The following is a 26,345-nucleotide window of genomic DNA, read 5'->3' as shown; positions in this document are numbered from 1 at the left end:
CACATTTTATCAATGCCTACATTTATTTTTAATATTATTTTTGGTAAACTTAATGGCATATTAATTAATTTATGTATTGAGTCATTTATTTATTTATTTTTCATTTTTGGCGGTTTCAATCCTCCGTATTTACGGCGTGTTGTCCTTGTGAGGGGGATGGGATCTGCACTCGGCTGTTCACATGAAAAGTGACATTAAAAGTTTTGTCATGGATGAAAAAGGAGAGTTAGAGAGAGAAGCTGAAACTCATTTCTCACCTCTGAAGCCTCCAACATGTTTGTCTGAAGAAGTGCCCGCCGGCTGGAGCTGTTTCCCCTTCTGCACATATGAAACGTCATACTAGTGACACCATTTCTGGGAAATCACTCCAGTTCTCTCCAGCAGCTACGTCCTCATCTTAATATCACAGAGCATGTGAAGTTTGTCGGAGAGAATATGGAGACTTGAACCACAAAACGCTGTCAGATCATCACAAACCTTTCTGCTGTAAGTAGGCTACACTTTGTTGTTGTTTTTCCAGATTAGTGCTGCAGGTCCTCTAAACTCATTCAGCTCAACATGATCTTAATAAAGTGAAAGTAAAATGAGGAGAAAACTTAAACATGATCAACATTCATACGATTTGATGAGTTCAGTTGGATAATTGTAATTGATAATTGTACTCAAACAGAGTTCTGTAATCAATCTTAATTATATAATTGACCTTTAATTTAAGAAAAGGCTTCATATTTAAGTGAAATGTATTGGTTGTTTATCAGTGGCAGCTGGTGAAAATGTTTATAGGTGGGGCTGTGTCATATCCAAACACTTTCAGTCTACAGTGTAAACTATATTAATATTCTAGTTATGTTATATCTCTAGTCTCTATTCTAGTTTTTTACTAGTTTAGTACTTTATCTATCCGTCTATCTATAAGTTCATACTGTGACAGTAGGGCCCGATGATTTCTTCTTTGTGGAAAACAAGGACGGAATCACAGAAAGAAAATGTAAATTGCGGAATATGGTGGAATTTACTAAAAGATAAATGCAAGTTACAAAAATCAGGGTTTTCCCGCCATTATAAGATTTAAGCGAAGCACCAAAGTGTTTTTTCAAAGCGTCTAAACTGAAACTTTGCTGAGACTTAACTGCGTTTTTATGGGCGGTGCCCCCCCCCCCCCCCCCCCCGTGTAACGGTGTAACTTCCTCGTATGAATCCGTACATATAAAATATCTACCAGTTCTTACTTGTACTTAAATGTAAGTACAGTGGAAGAAACAAGGGAGTAAAAAAAGTTAAAGTGTAACTTCTCGTAGCTTCCTCGTGTGTATCAATATGTTACATGTGTATATGTGCACTAAAATCAAATGTTTTTGCTCGTTGCAGTTATGAAAATCATTTTTTATGTATGTGTGTTTGACAGGTTTTCAACCACACTCCAGATTTATTATGCTTATGTCTTCTACTTCTTTGTATGAATTTGAATAGAAAAAGTCAAGAAATGGGTCTAAAGTTAGCTCCTAGCAGCCATGTTGGTCCAGCACTGCAGCAGCTCATAACAGGCAAACTTACCTCTCTCCAGTGCACAGCTATGAAAGGCTTGTATTGTCACCCGTGGATGAAAAAATAACAATAAAGTAATGTAATAATATAGTATATCTTTAATTACACAATAATAAGGTACGCAGGAAGTTATGAAAAATGATTTTATTCTTTAATTACACATAAACCACAACGTATGTGTTGCTCCATAAGTACAGACTACTTACCCTATAAGTACATGTACAAGTACATGGACATCATACGTGAGCTATGGGAGTAAGGTAAAAGAAAGTAGAATTACCGTAGTTTAAAATGTTTTTTTCTTAATGTTTTTGTGTATGAAAAGACCCAAAATGAACACTGTAAGCAGACTATTGATTATTATAAGCAAATTATTTAAACAGCATTTGTATAGGAATGATTCTGTCCACAGACCCCCCCGCTTAGAAAGTGGCCTGACTGGGATTATATTTGATTTTCCCAGTTCGCCCTGCCGTCCCTACAGCTGGTTAGTGGCTTCACTCTGACTTTGGGAGGACGAGCAAATCAGTTCACATCTCTTCACTATGAGCCTGTTTTATTAATGTTATTTTGTGATTATTATTTTTTATGGTGCACAGTGTGATCACTCACAAACATATGAAGGATTACTTCAGACCATAGTGCTCACATACCTGTTTCACTTCTTCATGCTGATGTCTGACTGTGTGTTGAAGCACTTTTTTAATTAAGAAATAGTGCAAGTTTGTGTTGCATCATTACAAATTCATTGATATATATTCATTTCATTCAATGTGTGATTACATTCTGAATACTTTCTTATTGAATTATTAACATTTTTATTCATCCATCACATGATTAGACAATCTTTCTGATGACAAAATGTGGTTCAGAGTGTAAAGAATATTAAAAAAAAAACTAGATTTCAAGTAGCTGAAGTCAAACTTTTGACTGGTAGAATAATGTTCAGTACTTGGTGATCTGTAAGTTATTAAATGTTAGTGTTTGTCATCGTCAATAACAGCAAGAGTCTACTGCTGGTTGACTCTGCTTGGGGCAATTAAAGAATCACCCTTTTTGGATCAGATTGGAGGAAGCTGATTGGCTAAATTTATGTGGTCGTGTGAATATCTTGAGTCAGCAACTGGCTGCACTGACTGGACGATGTTTCTAGAAGAGCCGTTTAGAGAAGGAAACAAACAGGAAGCTGCTGCAGCATTTCCTCCCCCATGATAATGATTTACATGTTCATGAGTGTTGTTTGTTATTTATGTATTTTACAAAAAGTTTTTTTGAAAAAAATAGCACTCTCCACCAGGTGGGCTGTGTTGGTGCATTGATGCTCAGTGTTTCCCCTAGGTTGAGTGGTTTTGGCCTGGCGGGGGGTGGGGGAGGGGGGGAAAGCAGAAACCTCGCTGATAAAGGGTAAATCAGCACTGCCATGGTCACCAAGGTCAGAGGAGGCTTTCCTAGACAACACAGATGGGTGAATGCGCAGATTCTATTGACACAATCAGACATTCAAACCAGAATGTGCTGACAGTAACCTGAAGTTCCATGCAACGTAACCTGAACTAACAGTGACTCACATTGTGAAATAGTGCTAGTCAGAGGCTCCCAAATGCTATCGATTTCCAAATGAATAAATATTTGGCATTTAAAAAAATATTTTTTGGCCTGGCGGGGGTTCTCGCTGCACAACTATAGGGGAAACACTGATGCTGAATATCTTTGGGTTTCAGACTGTTTGTTGGACAAAACAAGACATTTGATGACGTCACCTTGTCCCTTAGTAACTTTCCACCACTGCTGGTGTAAATGTCATTAGTTTTGTGGGTAATTGGCCATAAACCAAAGTATTGGAGACATTGAAAAATTTTTAACCAGATGATGGCACTCGATGAAAAGTCAGGGGATCAAAGTTATTACAATTCATCCTGAGGGGAACATGAATGTGTGAAACTAATTTCTTGACAACCCATCCAACAGTTGTTGAAATATTTCACAGAATAAGTGAAAACTTGGTGCTAGAGGAAAAGTCAGGGGATTCAGGATCATCCTCTGGGGAACACGGACTTCTGCACAAAATTTCATTACAAGTAATTTAATAGTATTTGAGATATTAGATGCAGAACATTTTATCTGCTCAACATGAGCACTAATGCAGGAACGTAAAGGCACAAGGAACACAAAAAATGATGGGCAGCTAGTCTGGATTTCAGTTTACACACATTGAGCTGATTACATTTTCTCTGTTTTCTGCAACAAACAGCTTCCCTCCATTTTCTTACTGTGTTACTACTGACCCATTTAGGAAGCCTACCTACCTAAGTCCTAAGACCCTCTGTATTCATGATATCTCACAGAATATTGATCCTATTAGTGTATGTCTATGCTTATTATTTTATTTAGTGTTTATAGATTCTGCAGTACCTCTGTGTTGCAGCCACATTACAAGATGACAGACAACAGGGAGAACTAACAAGCTGTTGTCCATTTTTTCCAGTTCACACTGAGCAATGGACACCGACGCCACGAGGACGATGGAGGTGGCGGCGCTCGGCCGGCCTTTCAGCCTCGGGATGCTGTACGACTGCCGCAATGACTCACTCATCCCTGGTAAGAATTCACATGTAGAAATACTTAATGCATCACAACTAGACAACAACCAAAACATTCTGACCACTGAAATTGAACATCGGAAGAAATTTGTCAGGTGTGTGATCTGCGAGAAATAGAAAATGAGGATCTTTTGTCTTTTGTTTAGTGTTATAAAGGATACAAGTGAGTTGCTGGATATGAGAGACTCACATCATCTGAGATGGTTGTTTGAAAAAGAGACCTTTAAATCATCGACTTATTTAGTGAATTCATTGGAGTTCAGGAATAAAACCTTGTATAAGTAAGGTGTAAGGCTCGAACAATTATTGTTGCTTTTTATTATTAGATCACATGGACTGATTTGTGATCAGCAGTGACCAGTTATCTGTTGTACGTCTGTTAAAGGTGTCTTATGATCCCATAATAGATGGGACATGAAATGGCAGAACATTCATTCATTCATTAAAGGAAGCTGATCTTGATTTTTGCTTCTTCTTTTGCAGGCATGACATTGTGGGACCTTAAAGATCTGAAAAATGATATACAAGAAAGACCACAGCACTGCAACGATTTTCAGATAGTTGCATCCGAATCAATTGCAGATAAATCTTCAGCATTAAATGTTGAAGCATCCCTGAAGGCAAGTTTCCTTGGTGGATTAGTAAAGGTTGGAGGATCTGCCAAATACCTGAATGATAGTAAAACATCCAAACATCAGGTCAGAGTAACACTGAAGTACCATGCAACCACAAAGGTGGAGCAACTGTCAATGAATCATCTTGGAAGAGAGAATGTGAAGCATCCGGATGTCTTTGATAAAGGAATAGCAACACATGTAGTCACAGCTATCCTTTATGGGGCACAAGCCTTCTTTGTCTTTGACCGTGAGGTGTCTGATGAAGAAAGTCATCAAGACATTCATGGCAACATGAAGGTGATGATCAAGAAAATCCCCACCATCACAATAGGGGGGGAAGGTTCTGTCCAAATGGAAACCAAGGACATTGAAAGAGTGGAGAAGTTCTCCTGCAAATTCCATGGAGACTTTTTACTGAAGAAAACTCCAACATCCTTTCAGGATGCTATACAAGTCTACCAAAGTCTGCCACAATTGCTGGGAACCAATGGAGAAAATGCTGTACCAATGAAGGTCTGGCTGATGCCACTTGTGAGTTTAGATCCATCTGCTGCTAAACTCGTCCGTCAGATAAGTATAAGTTTAGTGCAGAAATCCCAGAGTGTCCTGGAGGACTTCACTGAGCTGGAAATGAGGTGCAATGATGCAATGAGAACCACCACTGCACAGCAGTTCCCACAGATTGGTAAAAAACTTAAAACATTTGCAGAATTTTGCTCCGGGTACAAACTGGAATTCCAACAAACTCTGGCAAAGAAACTTCCATCAATCAGGGGAGGAGGGGAAGAGGAGGCTGTGCTCGCAGAGATTCTGAAGAAGAGACATTCTTCTCCTTTCAACAACACAAGCCTGAACAAGTGGATGCAATGTAAAGAGAAGGAAATGCGCAGGTTAAAAATGTTCACCAACATGATGAAAAACACCAAGATTGTCCCATCTGAAAATGTGCTTGATGAAGAAATTCTCTGTGCAGAACATGCTGTGTGTTTTGTTTTCACCTCACTGGGAAGTGCTGAACCGTATCTCTCAGCTTTATCAAACTACTTGGAAGAAACATCCAAACCAGACAAACCTCAAGGTCTACACTGTCATGATATAGAGAAGGAACAATGGTACGCCTCAAAAGAAGTATCAGATGCAATGAGGAACAAAGTAAAGCTATTCAGTGATTTTGCAGAGGCCAACAAGGAGAAGAAGAACATTAAGTTCCTGACAGTAGGTTTAACAAATGAGACACAGAAAGGTTCAAGCATCTATGTTTATGAGGATGGTTTTTCTGTCAGTGAGAACTTTGAGCCACCTTCAGAGCCTGAAACAGTGACAACAGGTGATGTAACCCACAACAGTGTGACACTGAAGATTTGTCCACCCAGATTTGGAGCAACGAACATCAGCTCCTACTCTGTAGAGTACTGTGTCAGTGGAGAGGACGGATGGCAACAAAAACCAGCACCAAAGGATGAAGAAGTGACAGTGAGCGGTCTGACTCCTAACACAGAGTATATGTTCAGATGCAGAGCAGTGACCTCAGTAGGTGTTGGGCCAGCCAGTGAAGTCAGCGGTCTCATTAAAACCTTACCTTGCAGCCCTCCTGGAAAACCTCAAGTTGAAACAAACTCAAGTGAGATATCAGTTAGCTGGGAGAAACCTGCTGAGATTGGACAAGATGTCCACATTTTGAACTACATCATGGAGTACGCCCAAACAGACAAAGGGGTGAAAGATGAAGATCTCCAGTGGAACCAAATGGTGTCAAGAGCTGAAAAGGGGATAATTTCAGGGCTTCAGTCAGAGACAGAATATGCTGTCAGGGTTAGATGTGACTGTGGTGGAGCTGGCAGAAGCAAAGAAAGCATCACTGTGAATGTCTGCACAACAAAATTTACGCGACTTGCAGAAACTCTCATGCGTACAAGTGAAAGCATAAATTCTGGATCCCCCTCACTTTACAAACTGCCTCTGAAAGAAGAAGATATGAACATAGATGGTTGCCGGAGGTATAATTTCGGCAAAGAAAGCAAGAGGCAAAATCGCACAATTATGCTTTTTGGAGTGACTGGATCAGGAAAGTCCACTCTCATCAATGGAATGATCAACTACGTTGTTGGTGTAGAGTGGAAGGACAATTTCAGATTTAAATTAATTGATGAGGATCAGTCCAAATCACAAGCTGAGAGACAGACCTCTGAAGTCACTGTGTACAAAATCAACCACCAAGACGGGTTTAAAACCCCCTTCTCTCTGACCATCGTGGACACTCCAGGCTTTGGAGATACAAGTGACATAGAGAGAGACAAAGAGATCACAGAGCAGCTATGTAATCTCTTCTCTGCTGAGCTTGGTGTCAGGGAAATTGACGCTGTGTTTTTCGTAGTTCAAGCTAGTTTAGCACGACTCACACCATCACAGTACTATATGTTTGATTCTATGCTTTCAATCTTTGGCAAAGATGTGGCAGAAAACATCAGGGTTCTGGTGACATTTGCAGACGGCCAACGTCCACCAGTTCTAGAGGCAATCAATGCTTCAGGTGTCCCATGTCCTAAAACAAAAGACGGGCTGCCAGCTCACTTCAAATTCAATAATTCAGTGTTATTTGCAGGCAACAAATCATCTGCAGCAAACAGCACAGATGAAGATGACGAAGATGGAGGCTTTGATCAGATGTTTTGGGACATGGGGACAAGAAGCATGAAGAGGTTTTTTCTTGATTTGAATGTCATAGACACCAAAAGCTTGACGATGACAAAGGAGGTCCTCAGAGAAAGACAGCAGCTGGACAATTTGCTTGAAAATTTGCGGAAGCAGGTTAAACTTGGGTTAGCCAAGCTTGAGGAGTTAAAAGAGACGACTGAAATACTGAAAGAGCAAGAGGCAGAGATCAGCAGAAATGAGAATTTTGAGTTTGAAGTCACCGTCAAAAAGCCTGTTCAAGTAGATATTTCTGGTACTGGAAATTACATCAAAAATTGTCAGCAGTGTCACCAAATCTGTCATTATCCTTGTGCCTGTGGAAATGATGCAGATAAAAAACTCTGTTCTGCAATGGGATCAGGTGGATACTGTACTCAGTGCCCTGGCAAATATTATTGGAATGTACGTTTTAGTCAGAAGAACGGATGGGCCTATAAGGAGGTTAAAAAACTAACAGTGAAAGAGCTGAAAGAAAAGTACACAAAAGTGTCTAAGACACCTGTTCAGGCTTTGATTGAAAAACTGAAGGCTGAAAATGATTGTGTGCAGGTGGAGGTGGTGAGATTGATGGAGAGGTCTGTCAAGTGTTTAAATAGACTCAAAGAGATAGCCCTGAAGCCAAATCCTCTCTCCACTCCAGAGTACATTGACATGCTTATAGAGAAATCTGAGGCCAAACCAGGATGGAATCGACGAGTTCAGTCCCTGATGGACATGAGAGAAAAAGCAGAGATCATGGCTAAAGTAGAGAGAGGAGAGAAACTCCTCTAGAGTCCATGATAATAAATAAACGTTGCATCAGATAATTAAGCCTATAACACCATTTGTATCATATTTGATACACGAGTTTCAGAGACCTCTACATCATCAACAAGATCAATGATTACCTGAAATGCCATTTTGCTATTTTTTTTAATCTTTATTTATATTCTAAGATGATAATTAACTGGATTGAAGCAGCATAAAAACATTATGTACTTTATTCAGTAATATGTTGAAAATATATGAATCAAATATATTTTTTACTTTTAATACACTGCTTTAATTATCTAATTAAGCCAATTAAAGATTAAAATGTCATCTTTTTAGAGTGGAGTTATGGGTATTTATGAATAGTTTTACTCTCTTGTATAGTATAGAGCAAGAACGTGTACTTTCCCCGTACACACTGAAACACCAAGCTGGCTGTTTTAGATTCAAACAGTCTGGAGAACATCTCAGAAAAGCTCAGTTGTGGGTGAGAAAAATGCAGTTTTAGTCTGAACTGAGGGCTGAGACGGAGAGAAAAAGACGCGTTTACAAATGTACCCACCACAGTGTGGACGTACTCTGATTCAATGATACATCTCACATATATACACAAAACCAGATGATCAATGAAAACTACACCTGCATTTTTCTCATGTTTCACCTATGAAATATTAAATCACCTTCTTGCTTTGACATGTTCTGTAACATTAAATTGTTGATGATTTAAACTAGTTCTTAATCTGACAGTATCACATATATATTGTACATGAAGCTATCTACGTAGCTATGAATGATATGTACTCATGAATGATGTTTTTATAGATTGACTCTCAGTTTTATTCCTGTTTGATTATATTGATTGTTGAAGATTGTTTAAGGACAAAGAGTTGTGATACATTTTCTCCAGTTTTTCTTTTCCTCTTATATTGATTGCAGCTTTATTATGTATGAAGTGTTTTATCTGTTTGTCACGTTTTAGTCGTGTCAGGACTGCAGGTGCAAATTAACTATTGAGCTAACCCCGACACATTTACATTGACTTTACATTGTTAAAATGTCAATGTTTACACTGACTAAGACTGTATGTGTTTTTATTGCTGAACCATTATATTAAATAGAGAAAGTCCAGATGTCTTGTTCATTGTTTTAAACTTATTTCCCTGAAATTTAACCAGTTTGGAAACAGCAAACAAATGAGGAAATTAAAGAGTTCATATAAATGTAAAGCAGACTTTTTATATTTGTTTTCTCTTGTACGTTTCATTAGCTTTGTTTTCTTTTTGGTTTACATCCTTAATCACAATTTGTTATCATGTAGCAGAGCAGAGCTACAGAAGTGTTTTATAGAAATTAGTCAAAACAAGAAAACTAAATGTGTCAGTGAAAGAAGTAAAAATATCAAATTTGTCAAATTAAATATTTGACACAGTGAGGTTGAAAGTGATGAGATGTTTGTTTTCTTCAGAGGTTTTCATGGATTATTTTTAAAGAAACATTTTGTCTTGTTTTCTCCAGACTCAGATGTTTCAGATGGATATCAGTCCAGTACATAGACAGGTCCAGGACACGTTTAGCTTAGCTTAGCACAAACACTGCAAACAGGGGGAAACTGCTACTCCAGAGTCTGATTTACATGCTGCATGTTGTGTGTTGAACAGATGTAGAAATAGAAAAGTAAAACAGAGATATTGTGGTTTTAGCAGCACCCAGCAGACTACAGGATGGACTGCTGACTAGCTTCTTAGCTAACAAGACACAACACTTGGAGTCTGTTAGAGGAAAACTTTTTGACTCTGAAATTTAAATTAAAAAGCAGCACAATGAACTCACCATTAGTTTGAGTCTGTGAGTTTAAGGAAACAGGTGATGACTATAAATTAATCATAATAATTAATCATTGTAGATGGAAGTTAACAGGCCGCCATCACTGTGGGAGCGCCTCGCTGGTAAACCTGCGCATAAAACTAACGTAAATGAAATCGTGTGTTTCATATTTGTATGAAATGAGGCATTTCTTCTGATTACAATGACAGAAATCAGGAGTTTGATTGAAAGTAATTCCTGCTGGGTTTAATAATAATCTTTGTTTATATAACACTTTTCAAACAGATGTTACAAAGTGTTTCACAAGGAGATAAACACAAGACAGATTAAATAAAAGTAAAGGCAGTAAAATAACTATTAAGACAGAACAGTGCTGAGGTAGATCAAGAACAAATATAATAATAGAATATTACAAAGATTAAACAAAGTGATAAAAAGAAATATGTGCACACAGAGATACACAAAAACATAAATATACATGTATATAGAACACACACACCAAACATTGGAACATTACAAGAATGTGAATCCTAAAGAAGCAGGTTTTTAAAGGTTTTTTAAATGCTGACACAGATGTGGACAGTCTGATCTCTACAGGAAGTGAACTCCAGAGTTTGGGGGTCCTGACAGTAAAAACCTGATCCCCTCTGGTCACAAAACTGGACCTGGGAACAGTGAGAAGTAACTGGTTAGATAATCTAAGACCACGTTCAGGCTCAGAGGATGTTAAGAGGTGTGAAGAACTTCCACATTCACACAGATGACCTTCATCTGTCCACCGTGATGAACACAAACATCTCTGCTTTCACTGGCAGTGGAAATGAGCAAAGGAGCAGGAAGGAAACACCTGCAGGCTGCATCCTCTGAAAGAGCTGCAGCTTCAAAATGAAGTACACCTGTCGAGGTAGGTAGGTCGTGAGGGCCAACGAGGAGAGGAGCAGCAGGTATGTCAGGTAGAGGAGCACAGAGAGGACACCTGGTGGACAGGTGAGGAACAGCCACATCAGAAAAAACACAAAGCCAGTGGTAGGCAAGTAGTGGCTTGTGGGCCAAATCTGGCCCTCCAACAAAAATATTTGGCCTCATAAGAAAAGCTGAAGTTTCCCTTTTATAGATACATCAAATCTTTTACTTGACTCTTCATAAATCTACAGTAGATAACGATGTAAACACAACGCTCATGTAAATCCCAATAAATATGACCTCATAACATCTTATAAACTAAACAGATAAACAACAATAACAGGTAAATAACATCATTTGGTGGATCTGAACAGATTTGTGTCAATAACAGCACTTTGAAGTCATGAAGCGACCCACGTTTTATTGTGTGGATAAGTTATCAATTACATTTCTATTCTCGTAGTGTAACACAGAGGATGTGTTCATGGTTATGAGTCAATTTTGCCAGATGAGTATTAACATAAGCTACTCTGACTGTTAGCCCTCGCTTACTGATGGAAATTATGACAAATGTCCTCAGACACAACCTTAAAACTGTTTTATAAACCAATTTTATTCTTGAATGAATTAAAAGAAATAAAGAAACAAAACATATTAACAACATATTAGGATGTTTTCACTGCGTCTGTACAACATCAGCTCCCCGAGTAAGCAGAGCTGAGAAAAACTGGCCCATTGTTGAACCTGCTGACCTCTGACATAAACTGTGTCTCAATTTTAAAGGAGTACATTATATTAATATGGAGTTATTTGGACATTTACTTTATCTCATTTTGTTATAGCAACCATAAACCTTTTACACTGAACTGTGTTGAGTTTCAAAGTATGGTCCCCAGTAGTAGATGAAAAAATATGTGTATTTTTTTAAATAGTTTTGTTATTTTTAAATTAAATACCGAACCAACAGATCATCACAAATGTTAGAACTGACTCAAGTATAAAAATATAAAACACTTTTATCAGAGGATTTTGTACATTAAAACTTGGAAGCTTCCTGATGTTTTGTCCACTAGTTTTCATCAGAAACAAGTAGTGACCAACACTGACACATCATCAGCTTTTAAGTTGATATGTAGAACTTGTTAGCAAACAGTTGCTTATTTCCACATCCAGCAGTTACGGAGCAACATTATCATTCATGTGGAGTCGTGTTTCTGTCCACCTGGTGAATGTAAGTCCAATATTCACTCTCTTTTAGCTCTGTTTTTACTCTCTACCAACTCCTGAGGGAAATATCTGGCTCTTTAGCTGCTAAATGCTCCACTATGTTCAGCAACTAGTCTACAGCTAACTGTGTCTGTTTGCTGTTTGGTGCTGAGCAGGTTTTTTTCTCTGAAAACAGCTGCCTGCTGCGGCCCAAAACGACACTATGAGACGCTGAGAGTGAACCAAAACAGTAAAGTTGCAGCTGGACAGATAAACAATGAGCTGAAACTCACTATAAAGCTCCGTAAAGCCGAGAGGAGCTGCAGAGTCACTGATAATTCTCTGTAGGTTCATCACTACGAGCCACGACCAACACATTACATACTGACAGTGAATACAGTGCTGTTATAACAATGATTATATTTAAGAGAATAGTGAAGTAGAGGAATTATTTCAGGCATTCAAGGTTTTGGAAGTCCAGTTCATTTTCTTATAGTCTGTTAGGTCCACTGGTGTCAGATTGGGAGATTTTCCAGCCAGTTCAGTTAGTTTTTATTTGACTGGGTGGTAAAAATACATTTGGGAGGTTTGCAGTAATACTACCTGTTAACCAGCATTCCCAAGCTGCTGAACTGTGGCGCTAAAATCATTATTTTATGATGCAACAATGTCTGACAAAACAATGACAACAGCTGTGTTGTGTATTTGATTATATTGACATTATATTATATCGGACGCCAGATTAGAAAAGGCTCCTATGTGTCGTTCTGGAGTCACATGGTCAAACCACATATCTGCTGGTTTAATTTGGAGGACTGGTTGATACAGAAGTGAACAGTGAACGAGCTGAATGAAGCCAACAAGTGAAGGCAGCAATGTCAGTGCTCAAAGTGAATGTCATACATGTGGATACAAACATGAATCATTTGTAATTTCTCCAGTTTTACATTTATTGGTTGTTCTTTCACTTGTTGACTGTGTGATTTTTGAATGAGTCTGTGCAGATGTGGCGGCTGTGAGAACTGTGTCCTGTGTTTGATACATGCACTGATACTTTATGATGTGAATATTCACCTTTACAACTGTGAATGTTTGTATTTTTCAGTACTGATCTGCACCTGTATCAGAGTATAAGCTTTGTACAGTAGTACTGTGGATACTTTTATTTTATTGTGTATTTAACAGTGACATTTATTGTACCAGATGTAGCTAAAAGCTCATTTCCATCTGTAGTTGCTGGGCGGAGGCCACCAGTGATGCACAAGGTCCTGAAGTAAAAGATAAAAGTTGTTGGTTTTGTGGTGAATTAAAACATTAACACTTTGAAAAGCGACACAGTAAAACATCTGTATTAGAATAAAAAAACAAAACTGTTCCTCAACTAAAGAGTAAACCATCAATAATCTCAACATCATTAAAAACAAATGATTCATCAGTACAAGAAATTTCCCAGCAGACACGTAGTACTAATGCTGAACATCATAATCAGTGTATCTCAGCTCAGTGCAGATCTGAGTACTGATATTCAAGATCAAGAGTTCCCTCTAGTGGAGGCTCTAGTTAACTTCAGCAGCACTACAGGTTGTTACAAACTGTTTAAAGTCCAACTGAAATCCCATTTAATCATCTCTCTCTGCAGTCAAACATAATGTAAAACATATACAAAATATGCATTTTTTGAATGTATTGTTTATAGTTTTGAATTATTGAAATGAAGAAAAAAGGTCTTTGGAAAAATAAAAGAAATGCTCCTTTTTGTCTCAGTGTTGTGTTTGATTGACAGCAGCTGGGGGGCGTGTTGGTGTTGGTGTTACCTCAAGACAGTGATGCCTCACTAACACAACACGTGTACAGATGAACAAGGTTTATGGTTTTAAATTAGTTGCTTTTGTTCTTTTGTCATTTTCCTTTGTGCTCTTCACTATCCATCTTTACCAACAACTCTTACTGGTGAACAACAGAGACGAACCATCTGGTCTGTTCAAAGATGGCTGCACCCTTGTGCTGAAAAAGCAAAATACTTTTTAATTTTCTAGCAAATCTAAGTGAATTTCAGGTCTGATTGCAGAGTCCGTTCTTACCGAAGGTTAAAATCAAAGTTCTCTAGTGATCTCCTGACTGGAAGTAGCCGTTTCTGTAGTGAACCTGGACACGAGTGTGGGAGCAGGTATGTATAGTTGATCTATTTACTCCGATGTTGATCAACCAATAGGTGAAAAGTTGACCCCAAAGTTGACCCCCTTTGAAGACACTTTGAAGCAGAAATGCATAAAGAAAAATGAAAATAAAATATAGAAATAAAAAAGTTTAGGAAAATAAATAGGGGCAAAATACAAAGGGAAATAAATACAGAAATAAATACATGAGTAAATAAATATTTAAAAATGAATAATTAAAATAAATAAATAAAATTGAAAATTAAAAGGGAAAGTAAATAAATAGGGAAATTAATACAAAGGTAAATAAATACAGAAGCAAATTAAAATATAAATATAAATTTATGTCACATTTTATCAATGCCTACATTTATTTTTAATATTATTTTTGGTAAATTTAATGGCATATTAATTAATTTATTTATTGAGTCATTTATTTATTTATTTTTTATTTTTGGCGGTTTCAATCCTCCGTATTTACGGCGTGTTGTCCTTGTGAGGGGGATGGGATCTGCACTCGGCTGTTCACATGAAAAGTGACATTAAAAGTTTTGTCATGGATGAAAAAGGAGAGTTAGAGAGAGAAGCTGAAACTCATTTGTCACCTCTGAAGCCTCCAACATGTTTGTCTGAAGAAGTGCCCGCCGGCTGGAGCTGTTTCCCCTTCTGCATATATGAAACGTCATACTGGTGACACCATTTCTGGGAAATCACTCCAGTTCTCTCCAGCAGCTACGTCCTCATCTTAATATCACAGAGCATGTGAAGTTTGTCGGAGAGAATATGGAGACTTGAACCACAAAACGCTGTCAGATCATCACAAACCTTTCTGCTGTAAGTAGGCTACACTTTGTTGTTGTTTTTCCAGATTAGTGCTGCAGGACCTCTAAACTCATTCAGCTCAACATGATCTTAATAAAGTGAAAGTAAAATGAGGAGAAAACTTAAACATGATCAACATTCATACGATTTGATGAGTTCAGTTGGATAAATGTAATTGATAATTGTACTCAAACAGAGTTCTGTAATCAATCTTAATTATATAATTGACCTTTAATTTAAGAAAAGGCTTCATATTTAAATGAAATGTATTGGTTGTTTATCAGTGGCAGCTGGTGAAAATGTTTATAGGTGGGGCTGTGTCATATCCAAACACTTTCAGTCTACAGTGTAAACTATATTAATATTCTAGTTATGTTATATCTCTAGTCTCTATTCTAGTTTTTTACTAGTTTAGTACTTTATCTATCCGTCTATCTATAAGTTCATACTGTGACAGTAGGGCCCGATGATTTCTGCTTAGTGGAAAACAAGGACGGAATCACAGAAAGAAAATGTAAAACGCGGAATATGGTGGAATTTACTAAAAGATAAATGCAAGTTACAAAAATCTGGGTTTTCCCGCCATTATAAGATTTAAGCGAAGCACCAAAGTGTTTTTTCACAGCATCTAAACTGAAACTTTGCTGAGTCTTTACTGCGTTTTTATGGGCGGTGCCCCCCCCGTGTAACGGTGTAACTTCCTCGTATGAATCCGTACATATAAAATATCTACCAGTTCTTACTTGTACTTAAATGTAAGTACAGTGGAAGAAACAAGGGAGTAAAAAAAGTTAAAGTGTAACTTCTCGTAGCTTCCTCGTGTGAATCAGTACGTTACATGTGTATATGTGCACTAAAATCAAATGTTTTTGCTCGTTGCAGTTATGAAAATCATTTTTTATGTATGTGTGTTTGACAGGTTTTCAACCACACTCTAGATTTATTATGCTTATGTCTTCTACTTCTTTGTATGAACTTGAATAGAAAAAGTCAAGAAATGGGTCTAAAATTAGCTCCTAGCAGCCATGTTGGTCCAGCACTGCAGCAGCTCATAACAGGAAAACTTACCTCTCTCCAGTGCACAGCTATGAAAGGCTTGTATTGTCATCCGTGGATAAAAAAATAACAATACAGTGATGTAATAATATAGTATATCTTTAATTACACAATAATAAGGTACGCAGGAAGTTATGAAAAATGATTTTATTCTTTAATTACACATAAACCACAACGTATGTGTTGCTCCATAAATACAGACTACTTACCCTATAAGTACATGTACAAGTACATGGACATCATACGTGAACTATGGGAGTAAGGTAAAAGAAAGTAGAATTACTGTAGTTTAAAATGTTTTTTTCTATATGTTTTTGTGTATGAAAAGACCCAAAATGAACACTGTAAGCAGACTATTGATTATTATAAGTGAATTATTTAAACAGCATTTGTATAGGAATGATTCTGTCCCGAGCTTTCTGATCCATATAAACGGTCGATCACTGATCACTATAAGCGGTTTCCACTGTATAATGGTACTTTAAAAATATGGCGTGCTCTTGCTGTTTTTCCTTTTGAAGGTGGAGAGAGCAGCATTGGTAGTAGTAGTGTTGCCTCCCTCCTTAATGATATGTACCTTTGGTTTTATTTGAGGTTCATTTAGGTTCCTAGTAGGGGAGCCCCAGACCCCCCCGCTTAGAAAGTGGCCTGACTGGGATTATATTTGATTTTCCGAGTTCGCCCTGCCGTCCCTACAGCTGGTTAGTGGCTTCACTCTGACTTTGGGAGGACGAGCAAATCAGTTCACATCTCTTCACTATGAGCCTGTTTTATTAATGTTATTTTGTGATTATTATTTTTTATGGTGCACAGTGTGATCACTCACAAACATATGAAGGATTACTTCAGATCATAGTGCTCACATATCTGTTTCACTTCTTCATGCTGATGTCTGACTGTGTGTTGAAGCACTTTTTTAATTAAAAAATAGTGCAAGTTTGTGTTGCATCATTACAAATTCATTGATATATATTCATTTCATTCAATGTGTGATTATATTCTGAATACTTTCTTATTGAATTATTAACATTTTTATTCATCTATCACATGATTTGACAATCTTTCTGATGACAAAATGTGGTTCAGAGTGTAAAGAATATTAAAAAAAAAAGATTTCAAGTAGCTGAAGTCAAACTTTTGACTGGTAGAATAATGCTCAGTACTTGGTGATCTGTAAGTTATTAAATGTTAATGTTCTCTCATGTTTAATCATCTCAGATAACTGTTTCATGTCTCTAATTCATGTTGTTTCTGTTCCCCCGTTTTAAAAAGTCAGCACAGAAAGCAAAATAAGATGTTTACATGACTGCATCCAGCCAGCCAAGCCTTTCTGCTGTACCAGTTAGAAACCTTTTAAGACAGACAGTTAGTTTCTCCACCAACGTTCTCCTCTCTGATGGATTTTAGAGGAGAGATTTTATTGAATCAGGTGACTGAAGACCTGAGTCTACTGCTGGTTGACTCTGCTTGGGGCAATTAAAGAATCACCCTTTTTGAATCAGATTGGAGGAAGCTGATTGGCTAAATTTATGTGGTCGTGTGAATATCTTGAGTCAGCAACTGGCTGCACTGCTGCACTGACTGGACGATGTTTCTAGAAGAGCCGTTTAGAGAAGGAAACAAACAGGAAGCTGCTGCAGCATTTCCTCCCCATGATAATGATTTACATGTTCATGAGTGTCGAATGTTATTTATTTATTTTACAAAAGGTTTATTTGAAAAGAAATAACACTTTCCACCAGATGGGTTGTGTTGGTGCATTAATGCTGAATATCTTTGGGTTTTGGACTGTTTGTTGGACGAAACAAGACATTTGATGACGTCACCTTGTCCCTTAGTTACTTTCCATCACTGCTGGTGTAAATGTCATTAGTTTTGCAGTTATTTGGTCCTAAACCAAAGTATTGGAGACATTAAAATTTTGACCAGATGATGGCACTTGATGAGAAGTCAGAGGATCAAAGTTATTACAATTCATCCTGAGGGGAACATGAATGTGTGAAATTGATTTCTTGACAACCCATCCAACAGTTGTTGAGATATTTCACAGAATAAGTGAAAACTTGGTACTAGAGGAAAAGTCAGGGGATTCAGGATCATCCTCTGGGGAACACGGACTTCTGCAAAAAATTTCATTACAAGTAATTTAATAGTATTTGAGATATTAGATTCAGAACATTTTATCTGCTCAACATGAGCACAAATGCAGGAACTTAAAGGCACAAGGAACACAAAACGTGACGGGCAGCTAGTCTGGATTTCAGTTTACACACATTGAGCTGATTACATTTTCTCTGATTTCTGCAACAAACAGCTTCCTTCCATTTTCTTTCCCTTGTGTTACTACTGACCCATTTAGGAAGCCTACCATTCCACAGTGTCTCTGTGGATTTTTGTAAATCTTAGAAAGTCCTAAGATCCTCTGTATCCATGATATCTCACAGAATATTTATCCTATTAGTGTATGTCTATGCTTATTATTTTATTTAGTGTTGATAGATTCTGCAGTACCTCTGTGTTGCAGCCACATTACAAGGTGACAGACAACAGGGAGAACTAACAAGCTGTTGTCCATTTTTTCCAGTTCACACTGAGCAATGGACGCCGACACCACGAGGACGATGGAGGTGGCGGCGCTCGGCCGGCCTTTCAGCCTCGGGATGCTGTACGACTGCCGCAAAGACTCACTCATCCCTGGTAAGAATTCACATGTAGAAATACTAAATGCATCACAACTAGACAACAACCAAAACATTCTGAACATTGAAATGGGTCGGTACACTGCTGTGGAAGAAAACAGTTGATTTTTTCCAGTGTGTGATCTGTGAGGAAGAGAAAATGAGGATCTATTGTCTTTTGTTTAGTGTTATAAAGGATACAAGTGAGTTGTTGGATATGAGAGACTCACATCATCTGAGATGGTTGTTTGAAAAAGAGACCTTTAAATCATTGACTTAGTGAATTCATGGGAGTTCAGGAATAAAGCCTTGTATTAGTAAGGTGTAAGGCTCGAACAATTATTGTTGCTTTTTATTATTAGATCACATGGACTGATTTGTGATCAGCAGTGACCAGTTCTCTGTTGTACGTCTGTTAAAGGTGTCTTATAATCCCATAAGAGATGGGACATGAAATGGCAGAACATTCATTCATTCATTAAAGGAAGTTGATCTTGATTTTTGCTTCTTCTTTTGCAGGCATGACATTGTGGGACCTTAATGATCTGAAAAATGATATACAAGAAAGACCACAGCACTACAATGAATTTGACATAGTTGCATCTGAATCAATTGCAGATAAATCTTCAGCATTAAATGTTGAAGCATCACTAAAGTTAAGTTTCTGTAGTGGACTCATAAAGGTTGGAGGATCTGCCAAATACCTGAATGATAATAAAACATCCAAAAATCAGGCCAGAGTAACACTGAACTACCAAGCAACCACAAAGATGAAGCAACTGTCAATGAGTCATCTTGGAAGAGGTAATGTGAAGCATCCGTATGTCTTTGATGAAGGAATAGCAACACATGTAGTCATAGCTATCCTTTATGGGGCACAAGCCTTCTTTGTCTTTGACCGTGAGGTGTCTGATGAAGAAAGTCATCAAGACATTCAGGGCAACATGGAGGTGATGATCAAGAAAATCCCCACCATCACAATAGAGGGGGAAGGTTCTCTAAAAATGAAAGATGAGGAAAAAGAAAGTGTGGAGAAGTTTTCCTGCAAATTCCATGGAGACTTTTTACTGAAGAAAACTCCAACATCCTTTCAGGATGCTGTACAAGTCTACCAAAGTCTGCCACAATTGCTGGGAACCAATGGAGAAAATGCTGTACCAATGAAGGTCTGGCTGATGCCACTCGTGCGTTTAGATTCATCTGCTGCTAAACTCGTCCGTGAGATAAGTATAAGTTTAGTGCAGGAATCCCAGAGTGTCCTGGAGGACTTCACTGAGCTGGAAATGAGGTGCAATGATGCAATGAGAACCACCACTGCACAGCAGTTCCCACAGATTGGTAAAAAACTTAAAACATTTGCAGAACTTTACTCCGAGTACAAACTTATTTTCCAACAAACCCTGGCAAAGAAACTTCCATCAATCAGGGGAGGAGGGGAAGAGGAGGCTGTGCTCGCAGAGATCCTGAAGAAGAGACATTCTTCTCCTTTCAACAACACAAGCCTGAATGAGTGGATGGACTGTAAAGAGAGAGAAATCTACACCTTACTGTCTTTCACCAACAAGATGAACAACACCAAGATCGTCTCAACTCAAAGTCATCTGAACAGGGAAATTCTCAGCGCAGAACATGCTGTGTGTTTTGTTTTCACCTCACTGGGAAGTGCTGAACCGTACCTCTCAGCTTTATCAAACTACTTAAAAGAAACACCCAAACCAGACAAACCACAATATCCACAGACTGATGATGTAGAGAGGGAACAATGGTACGCCTCAAAAGAAGTATCAGATGCAATGAGGCATAAAGCAAAACTATTCAGTGATTTTGCAAAGGCCAACAAGGAGAAGAAGAACATAAAGTTCCTGACAGTAGGTTTAACAAATGAGACACAGAAAGGTTCAAGCATTTACCTTTATAAAGACGGTTTTTCTGTCAGTGAGGACTTTGAGCCGCCTTTTAAGCCTGAAACAGTGACAACAGGTGATGTAACCCACAACAGTGTGACACTGAAGATTTGTCCACCAAGATTTGGATCAGAGAACGTCACCTCCTACTCTGTAGAGTACTGTGTCAGTGGAGAGGATGGATGGCAACAAAAACCAGCACCAAAGGATGAAGAAGTGACAGTGAGCGGTCTGACTCCTAACACAGAGTATATGTTCAGATGCAGAGCAGTGACCTCAGTAGGTGTTGGGCCAGCTGGTGAAGTCAGCGGTCTCATTAAAACCTTACCTTGCAGCCCTCCTGGAAAACCTCAAGTTGAAACAAACTCAAGTGAGATATCAGTTAGCTGGGAGAAACCTGCAGAGATTGGACAAGATGTCCACATTTTGAACTACATCATGGAGTACGCCCAAAAAGACAAAGGGATGAAAGATGAAGATCTCCAGTGGAACCAAATGGTGTCAAGAGCTGAAAAGGGGATAATTTCAGGGCTTCAGTCAGAGACAGAATATGCTGTCAGGATCAGATGTGACTGTGGTGGAGCAGGCAGAAGCAAAGAAAGCATCACTGTGAATGTCTGCACAACAAAATATACGCGACTCGCAGAAACTCTCATGCGTACAAGTGAAAGCATAAATTCTGGATCCCCCTCACTTTACAAACTGCCTCTGAAAGAAGATATGAGCATAGATGCTGTGAAAGGCACAACAAAATGTAAATTGAAACAGAAGACATTTCGCGTCATTGATTCTGTTAAAGAAAAAAGCACACTGCTAAAACCACAGACAGGGCCTCTCCCTGTTTATAAAATTCCCCTTAAAGAGGAACAAATTAACATTCCTGGGTGCAAACGTTTCAGTTTTGGGAAAGAGTCCGCTAAACATGATCGTACCATAATGGTTCTCGGAGCAATTGGGGCTGGGAAGACAACTCTGATCAATGGAATGATCAATTACATTTTAGGTGTTGAATGGGATGATTCATTTCGGTTTAAGTTAGTTGATGAGGGTCAGTCAAAATCACAAGCTCACAGTCAGACCTCTGAAGTCACAGTGTACAAAATCAACCACCAGGAAGGCTTTAAGATCGATCACTCTCTGACTATTGTGGACACTCCAGGCTTTGGAGATACAAGAGGCAAAGAAAGAGACAGAATGATCACAGAGCAGCTATATAATCTCTTCTCTGCTGAGCTTGGTGTCAGTGAAATTGATGCTGTGTGTTTCATAGTTCAAGCGTCTTTAGCACAACTCACACCAACACAGAAGTATGTGTTTGATTCTGTGCTTTCAATCTTTGGCAAAGATGTGGCAGAAAACATCAGGGTTCTGGTGACATTCGCAGACGGCCAACGTCCACCAGTTCTAGAGGCAATCAATGCTTCAGGTGTCCCATGTCCTAAAAGAAAAGACGGGCTGCCAGTTCACTTCAAATTCAATAATTCAGTGTTATTTGCAGCAAACAGCATGGATGAAGATGATGAAGATGGAGGCTTTGATCAGATGTTTTGGAACATGGGGACAAAAAGCATGAAGAGGTTTTTTGTTGCTCTGAATGTCATAGACACCAAAAGCTTGACAATGACAAAGGAGGTCCTCAGAGAAAGAAAGCAGCTCGAGAATTCATTCAAGCAGGTTAAAGTTGGGTTAGCCAAGCTGGAGGAGATAAAAGAGACGATTGAAAAACTGAAAGAGCAAGAGGCAGAGATCAGCAGAAATGAGAATTTTGAGTTTGAAGTCACCATCAAAAAGCCTGTTCGAGTAGATATTTCTGGTTCTGGAAATTACATCACCAATTGTCAGCAGTGTCACTATACCTGCCACTATCCTTGTCCCTATAGAAATGATGCAGATAAATATAAATGCAAGGTAATGGGACGAGATGGAAAATGTACTGTGTGCCCCAGCAAATGTTATTGGAACTTACACTTAAATCAGAAGTACAGATGGGAGGTTATGGAGGTTAAAGAAAAACGAACAGAGAAAGAACTGAAAGAAAAGTACCTAAAAGCTGCAGAGGCTAAGATGCCTGTTCAGGCTTTGATTGAAAAACTGAAGGCTGAATATAGTTGTGTGCAGGTGGAGGTGGTGGCATTGATGGAGAGGTCTACAAAGTGTTTAAACAGACTTAAAGAGATAGCCCTGAAGCCAAATCCTCTCTCCACTCCAGAGTACATTGACATGCTTATTGAGGGAGAGAAATCTGAGGCCAAACCAGGATGGAATCGACGAGTTCAGTCCCTGATGGCCATGAGAGAAAGAGCAGAGTGCATAGCTAAAGTAGAGAGAGGAGAGACACTCCTCCAGAGGCCATGAAAATAAATAAGGATTACATCAGATAATTAAGCCTATAACACCATTTGTATCATATTTGATACATGAGTTTCAGAGACCTCTACATCATCAACAAGATCAATGATTCCCTGAAAGAGGTATTGTTTACAATCAGGCTCATGTTAGCTGCCCTCTAGTGGATTATCAGAGCAATGCAGGAAGCAGAGATCCCTTATTTACCAAATTCAAGATGGCTGCCTCTGAGCTGCAGCTCACATGACTTACCAAGCTATTCATTTTACTACTTTTTATTTTTTATTATATTCTATGATGAGCATTAGCTGGATTGAAGCAGCATATAAACACTTTATACCTAATTTTGTTGTAATATGTTGAAAATGTATGAATCAAATATGATACAGTTTGTATTTCAGGTAATATGTCTTAAAATCCCTAAATCATCATTATTGTTGTACATTTGATAATGTTTTTACCTTTTTATACACAGTTTTAGTTATCTAATTGGACCAATCAAAGATAAAAATGTCATATTTTTAGAGTGGAGTTATGGGTATTTATGAATAGTTTTACTCTCTTGTATAGTATAGAGTAAGAACGTGTACTTTCCTCGTACACACCAAGCTGGCTGTTTTAGATTCAAACAGTCACATATATATTGTGCATGAAGCTATATACATATCTATATATGATATGTACTTATGAATGATGTTTTTATAGATTGACTCTCAGTTTTATTCCTGTTTGATTATATTGATTGTTGAAGATTGTTTAAGGACAAAGAGTTGTGATACATTTTCTCCAGTTTTCTTTTCCTCTTATATTGATTGCAGCTTTATTATGTATGAAGTGTTTTATCTGTTTGTCACGTTTTAGTCGTGTCAGGACTGCAGGTGCAAATTAGCTATTGAGCTAACCCCGACACATTTACATTGACTTTACATTGTTAAAATGTCAATGTTCACACTGACTAAGACTGCATGTGTTTTTATTGCTGAATCATTATATTAAATAGAGAAAGTCCAGATGTCTTGTTCATTATTTTTAAACTTATTTCACTAAAATTCAACCTGACAGTTTGAAAACAGCATAACAACTGATGAGATTGAAGAGTTCATATAAATTTAAAGCAGATATATTTGTTTTCTTTTGTACATTGTATTAACTTTGTTTTCTTTGTGGTTTGTGATTATGACAAATGTCCTCAGATACAACCCTAAAACTGTTTTATAAATCAATTTTATTCTTGAATGAATTAAAAGAAATAAAGAAACAAAACATGTTCTGCATCTGTATTATCATTATTATCATTGTTGAACCTGCTGACCTCTGACATAAACTGTGTCTTAATTTTAAAGGAGTACATTCAATTTTTATGGAGTTATTTGAACGTTTTCTTTACCTGATTTTGTTATAACAAAATATTTTTTTTAATTGTTCGTTTTATCTTTAAATTTAACAAAGACAGTAAAGCTTTGATTGGCAGGTTAATACCAGTGTCACTATTGTCAGGAGAAGCCAGAAACCAGTGGACCAACACGTCACATCCACAGCTGGTAACAGGCCAGATTACATTTAGTTTAAAAATCCAACAGCTGATGGAATAAAACAGCTCATATGGCTGTTAGTGCCTCCTCTGTGGGCTGCTGGGAGTCCAGTAAGATGACCTGAGCTCTCTGTCCGGCTCTGACTTGATACATAAAATCATTTAAACTTACACCAGTCACTTTACAGACAGTCACAATTTTCCCTCGTAGGTTTTGGTTTCTCAGACTGAGAATACCGAACCAACAGATCATCACAAACGTTAGAACTGACTCAAGTATAAAAGTATAAAACACTTTTATCAGAAGATTTTGTACATTAAAACTTGGAAGCTTCCTGATGTTTTGTCCACTAGTTTTCATCAGAAACAAGTAGTGACCAACACTGACACATCATCAGCTTTTAAGTTGATATGTTGAACTTGTTAGCAAACAGTTGCTTATTTCCACATCCAGCAGTTATGGAGCAACATTATCATTCATTTGGAGTCGTGTTTCTGTCCACCTGGTGAATGTAAGTCCAATATTCACTCTCTTTTAGCTCTGTTTTTACTCTCTACCAACTCCTGAGGGAAATATCTGGCTCTTTAGCTGCTAAATGCTCCACTATGTTCACCAGCTAGTCTACAGCTAACTGTGTCTGTTTGCTGTTTGGTGCTGAGCAGGTAGTGTACAGTGGCTTTTTACAGCTTTTTCTCTGAAAACAGCTGCCTGCTGTGGCCCAAAACGACGCTATGAGAGCGTTGAGAGTGAACCAGAACAGTAAAGTTGCAGCCGGACAGATAAACAATGAGCTGAAACTCGTTATAAAGCTCCGTAAAGCCGAGAGGAGCTGCAGAGTCACTGATAATTCTCTGTAGGTTCATCACTACGAGCCACAACCAACACATTACACACTGACAGTGAATACAGTGCTGTTATAACAATGATTATATTTAAGAGAATAGTGAAGTAGAGGAATTATTTCAGGCATTCAAGGTTTTGGAAGTCCAGTTCATTTTCTTATAGTCTGTTAGGTCCACTGGTGTCAGATTGGGAGATTTTCCAGCCAGTTCAGTTAGTTTTTATTTGACTGGGTGGTAAAAATACATTTGGGAGGTTTGCAGTAATACTACCTGTTAACCAGCATTCCCAAGCTGCTGAACTGTGGTGCTAAAATCATTATTTTATGATGCAACAATGTCTGACAAAACAATGACAACAGCTGTGTTGTGTATTTGATTATATTGACATTATATTATATCGGATGCCTGATTAGAAAAGGCTCCTATGTGTCGTTCTGGAGTCACATGGTCAAACCACATATCTGCTGGTTTAATTTGGAGGACTGGTTGATACAGAAGTGAACAGTGAACGAGCTGAATGAAGCCAACAAGTGAAGGCAGCAATGTCAGTGCTCAAAGTGAATGTCATACATGTGGATACAAACATGAATCATTTGTAATTTCTCCAGTTTTACATTTATTGGTTGTTCTTTCACTTGTTGACTGTGTGATTTTTGAATGAGTCTGTGCAGATGTGGCTGCTGTGAGAACTGTGTCCTGTGTTTGATACATGCACTGATACTTAATGATGTGAATATTCACCTTTACAACTGTGAATGTTTGTATTTTTCAGTACTGATCTGCACCTGTATCAGAGTATAAGCTTTGTACAGTAGTACTGTAGATACTTTTATTTTATTGTGTATTTAACAGTGACATTTATTGTACCAG

General features: G+C 38.0%; 1 protein-coding gene across 5 annotated transcripts; it reads left to right on the top strand.

The window, feature by feature from the left end:
* The first annotated feature begins 173 nt into the window (after nt 1-173).
* Nucleotides 174-23,633, top strand: LOC122993953. Of its 5 annotated transcripts, XM_044368419.1 has the most exons (5): nt 179-486; nt 4,031-4,143; nt 4,629-5,738; nt 20,481-21,374; nt 21,498-23,452. In XM_044368419.1, the coding sequence occupies exons 2-5, from the start codon at nt 4,044-4,046 to the stop codon at nt 23,108-23,110; spliced, it is 3,717 nt and encodes a 1,238-aa protein (XP_044224354.1). In that variant the 5' UTR covers nt 179-486; nt 4,031-4,043; the 3' UTR covers nt 23,111-23,452. The 5 variants fall into 5 exon arrangements, with proteins under 5 accessions (XP_044224356.1, XP_044224355.1, XP_044224354.1 ...); XM_044368421.1 differs by lacking the exon at nt 20,481-21,374 and having other exon boundaries at nt 174-486; nt 4,629-7,400; nt 22,272-23,632; XM_044368420.1 differs by lacking the exon at nt 20,481-21,374 and having other exon boundaries at nt 175-486; nt 4,629-7,415; nt 22,287-23,632.
* The last annotated feature ends 2,712 nt before the right edge of the window (nt 23,634-26,345 follow it).

Source organism: Thunnus albacares, chromosome 12 (assembly GCF_914725855.1).
Source record: "Thunnus albacares chromosome 12, fThuAlb1.1, whole genome shotgun sequence".
In the NCBI taxonomy this organism is placed as follows: Eukaryota; Metazoa; Chordata; class Actinopteri; order Scombriformes; family Scombridae; genus Thunnus; species Thunnus albacares.
This window is presented reverse-complemented; position numbering and strand designations above follow the sequence as displayed.

Coding starts and splice junctions, on each gene's coding strand:
- LOC122993953 (XM_044368418.1), top strand. CDS start 18,771: ATGGACGCCGACACCACGAGGACGATGGAGGTGGCGGCGCTCGGCCGG. Junction 18,871..19,370: donor CAAAGACTCACTCATCCCTG/GTAAGAATTCAC, acceptor CTTCTTTTGCAG/GCATGACATTGTGGGACCTT.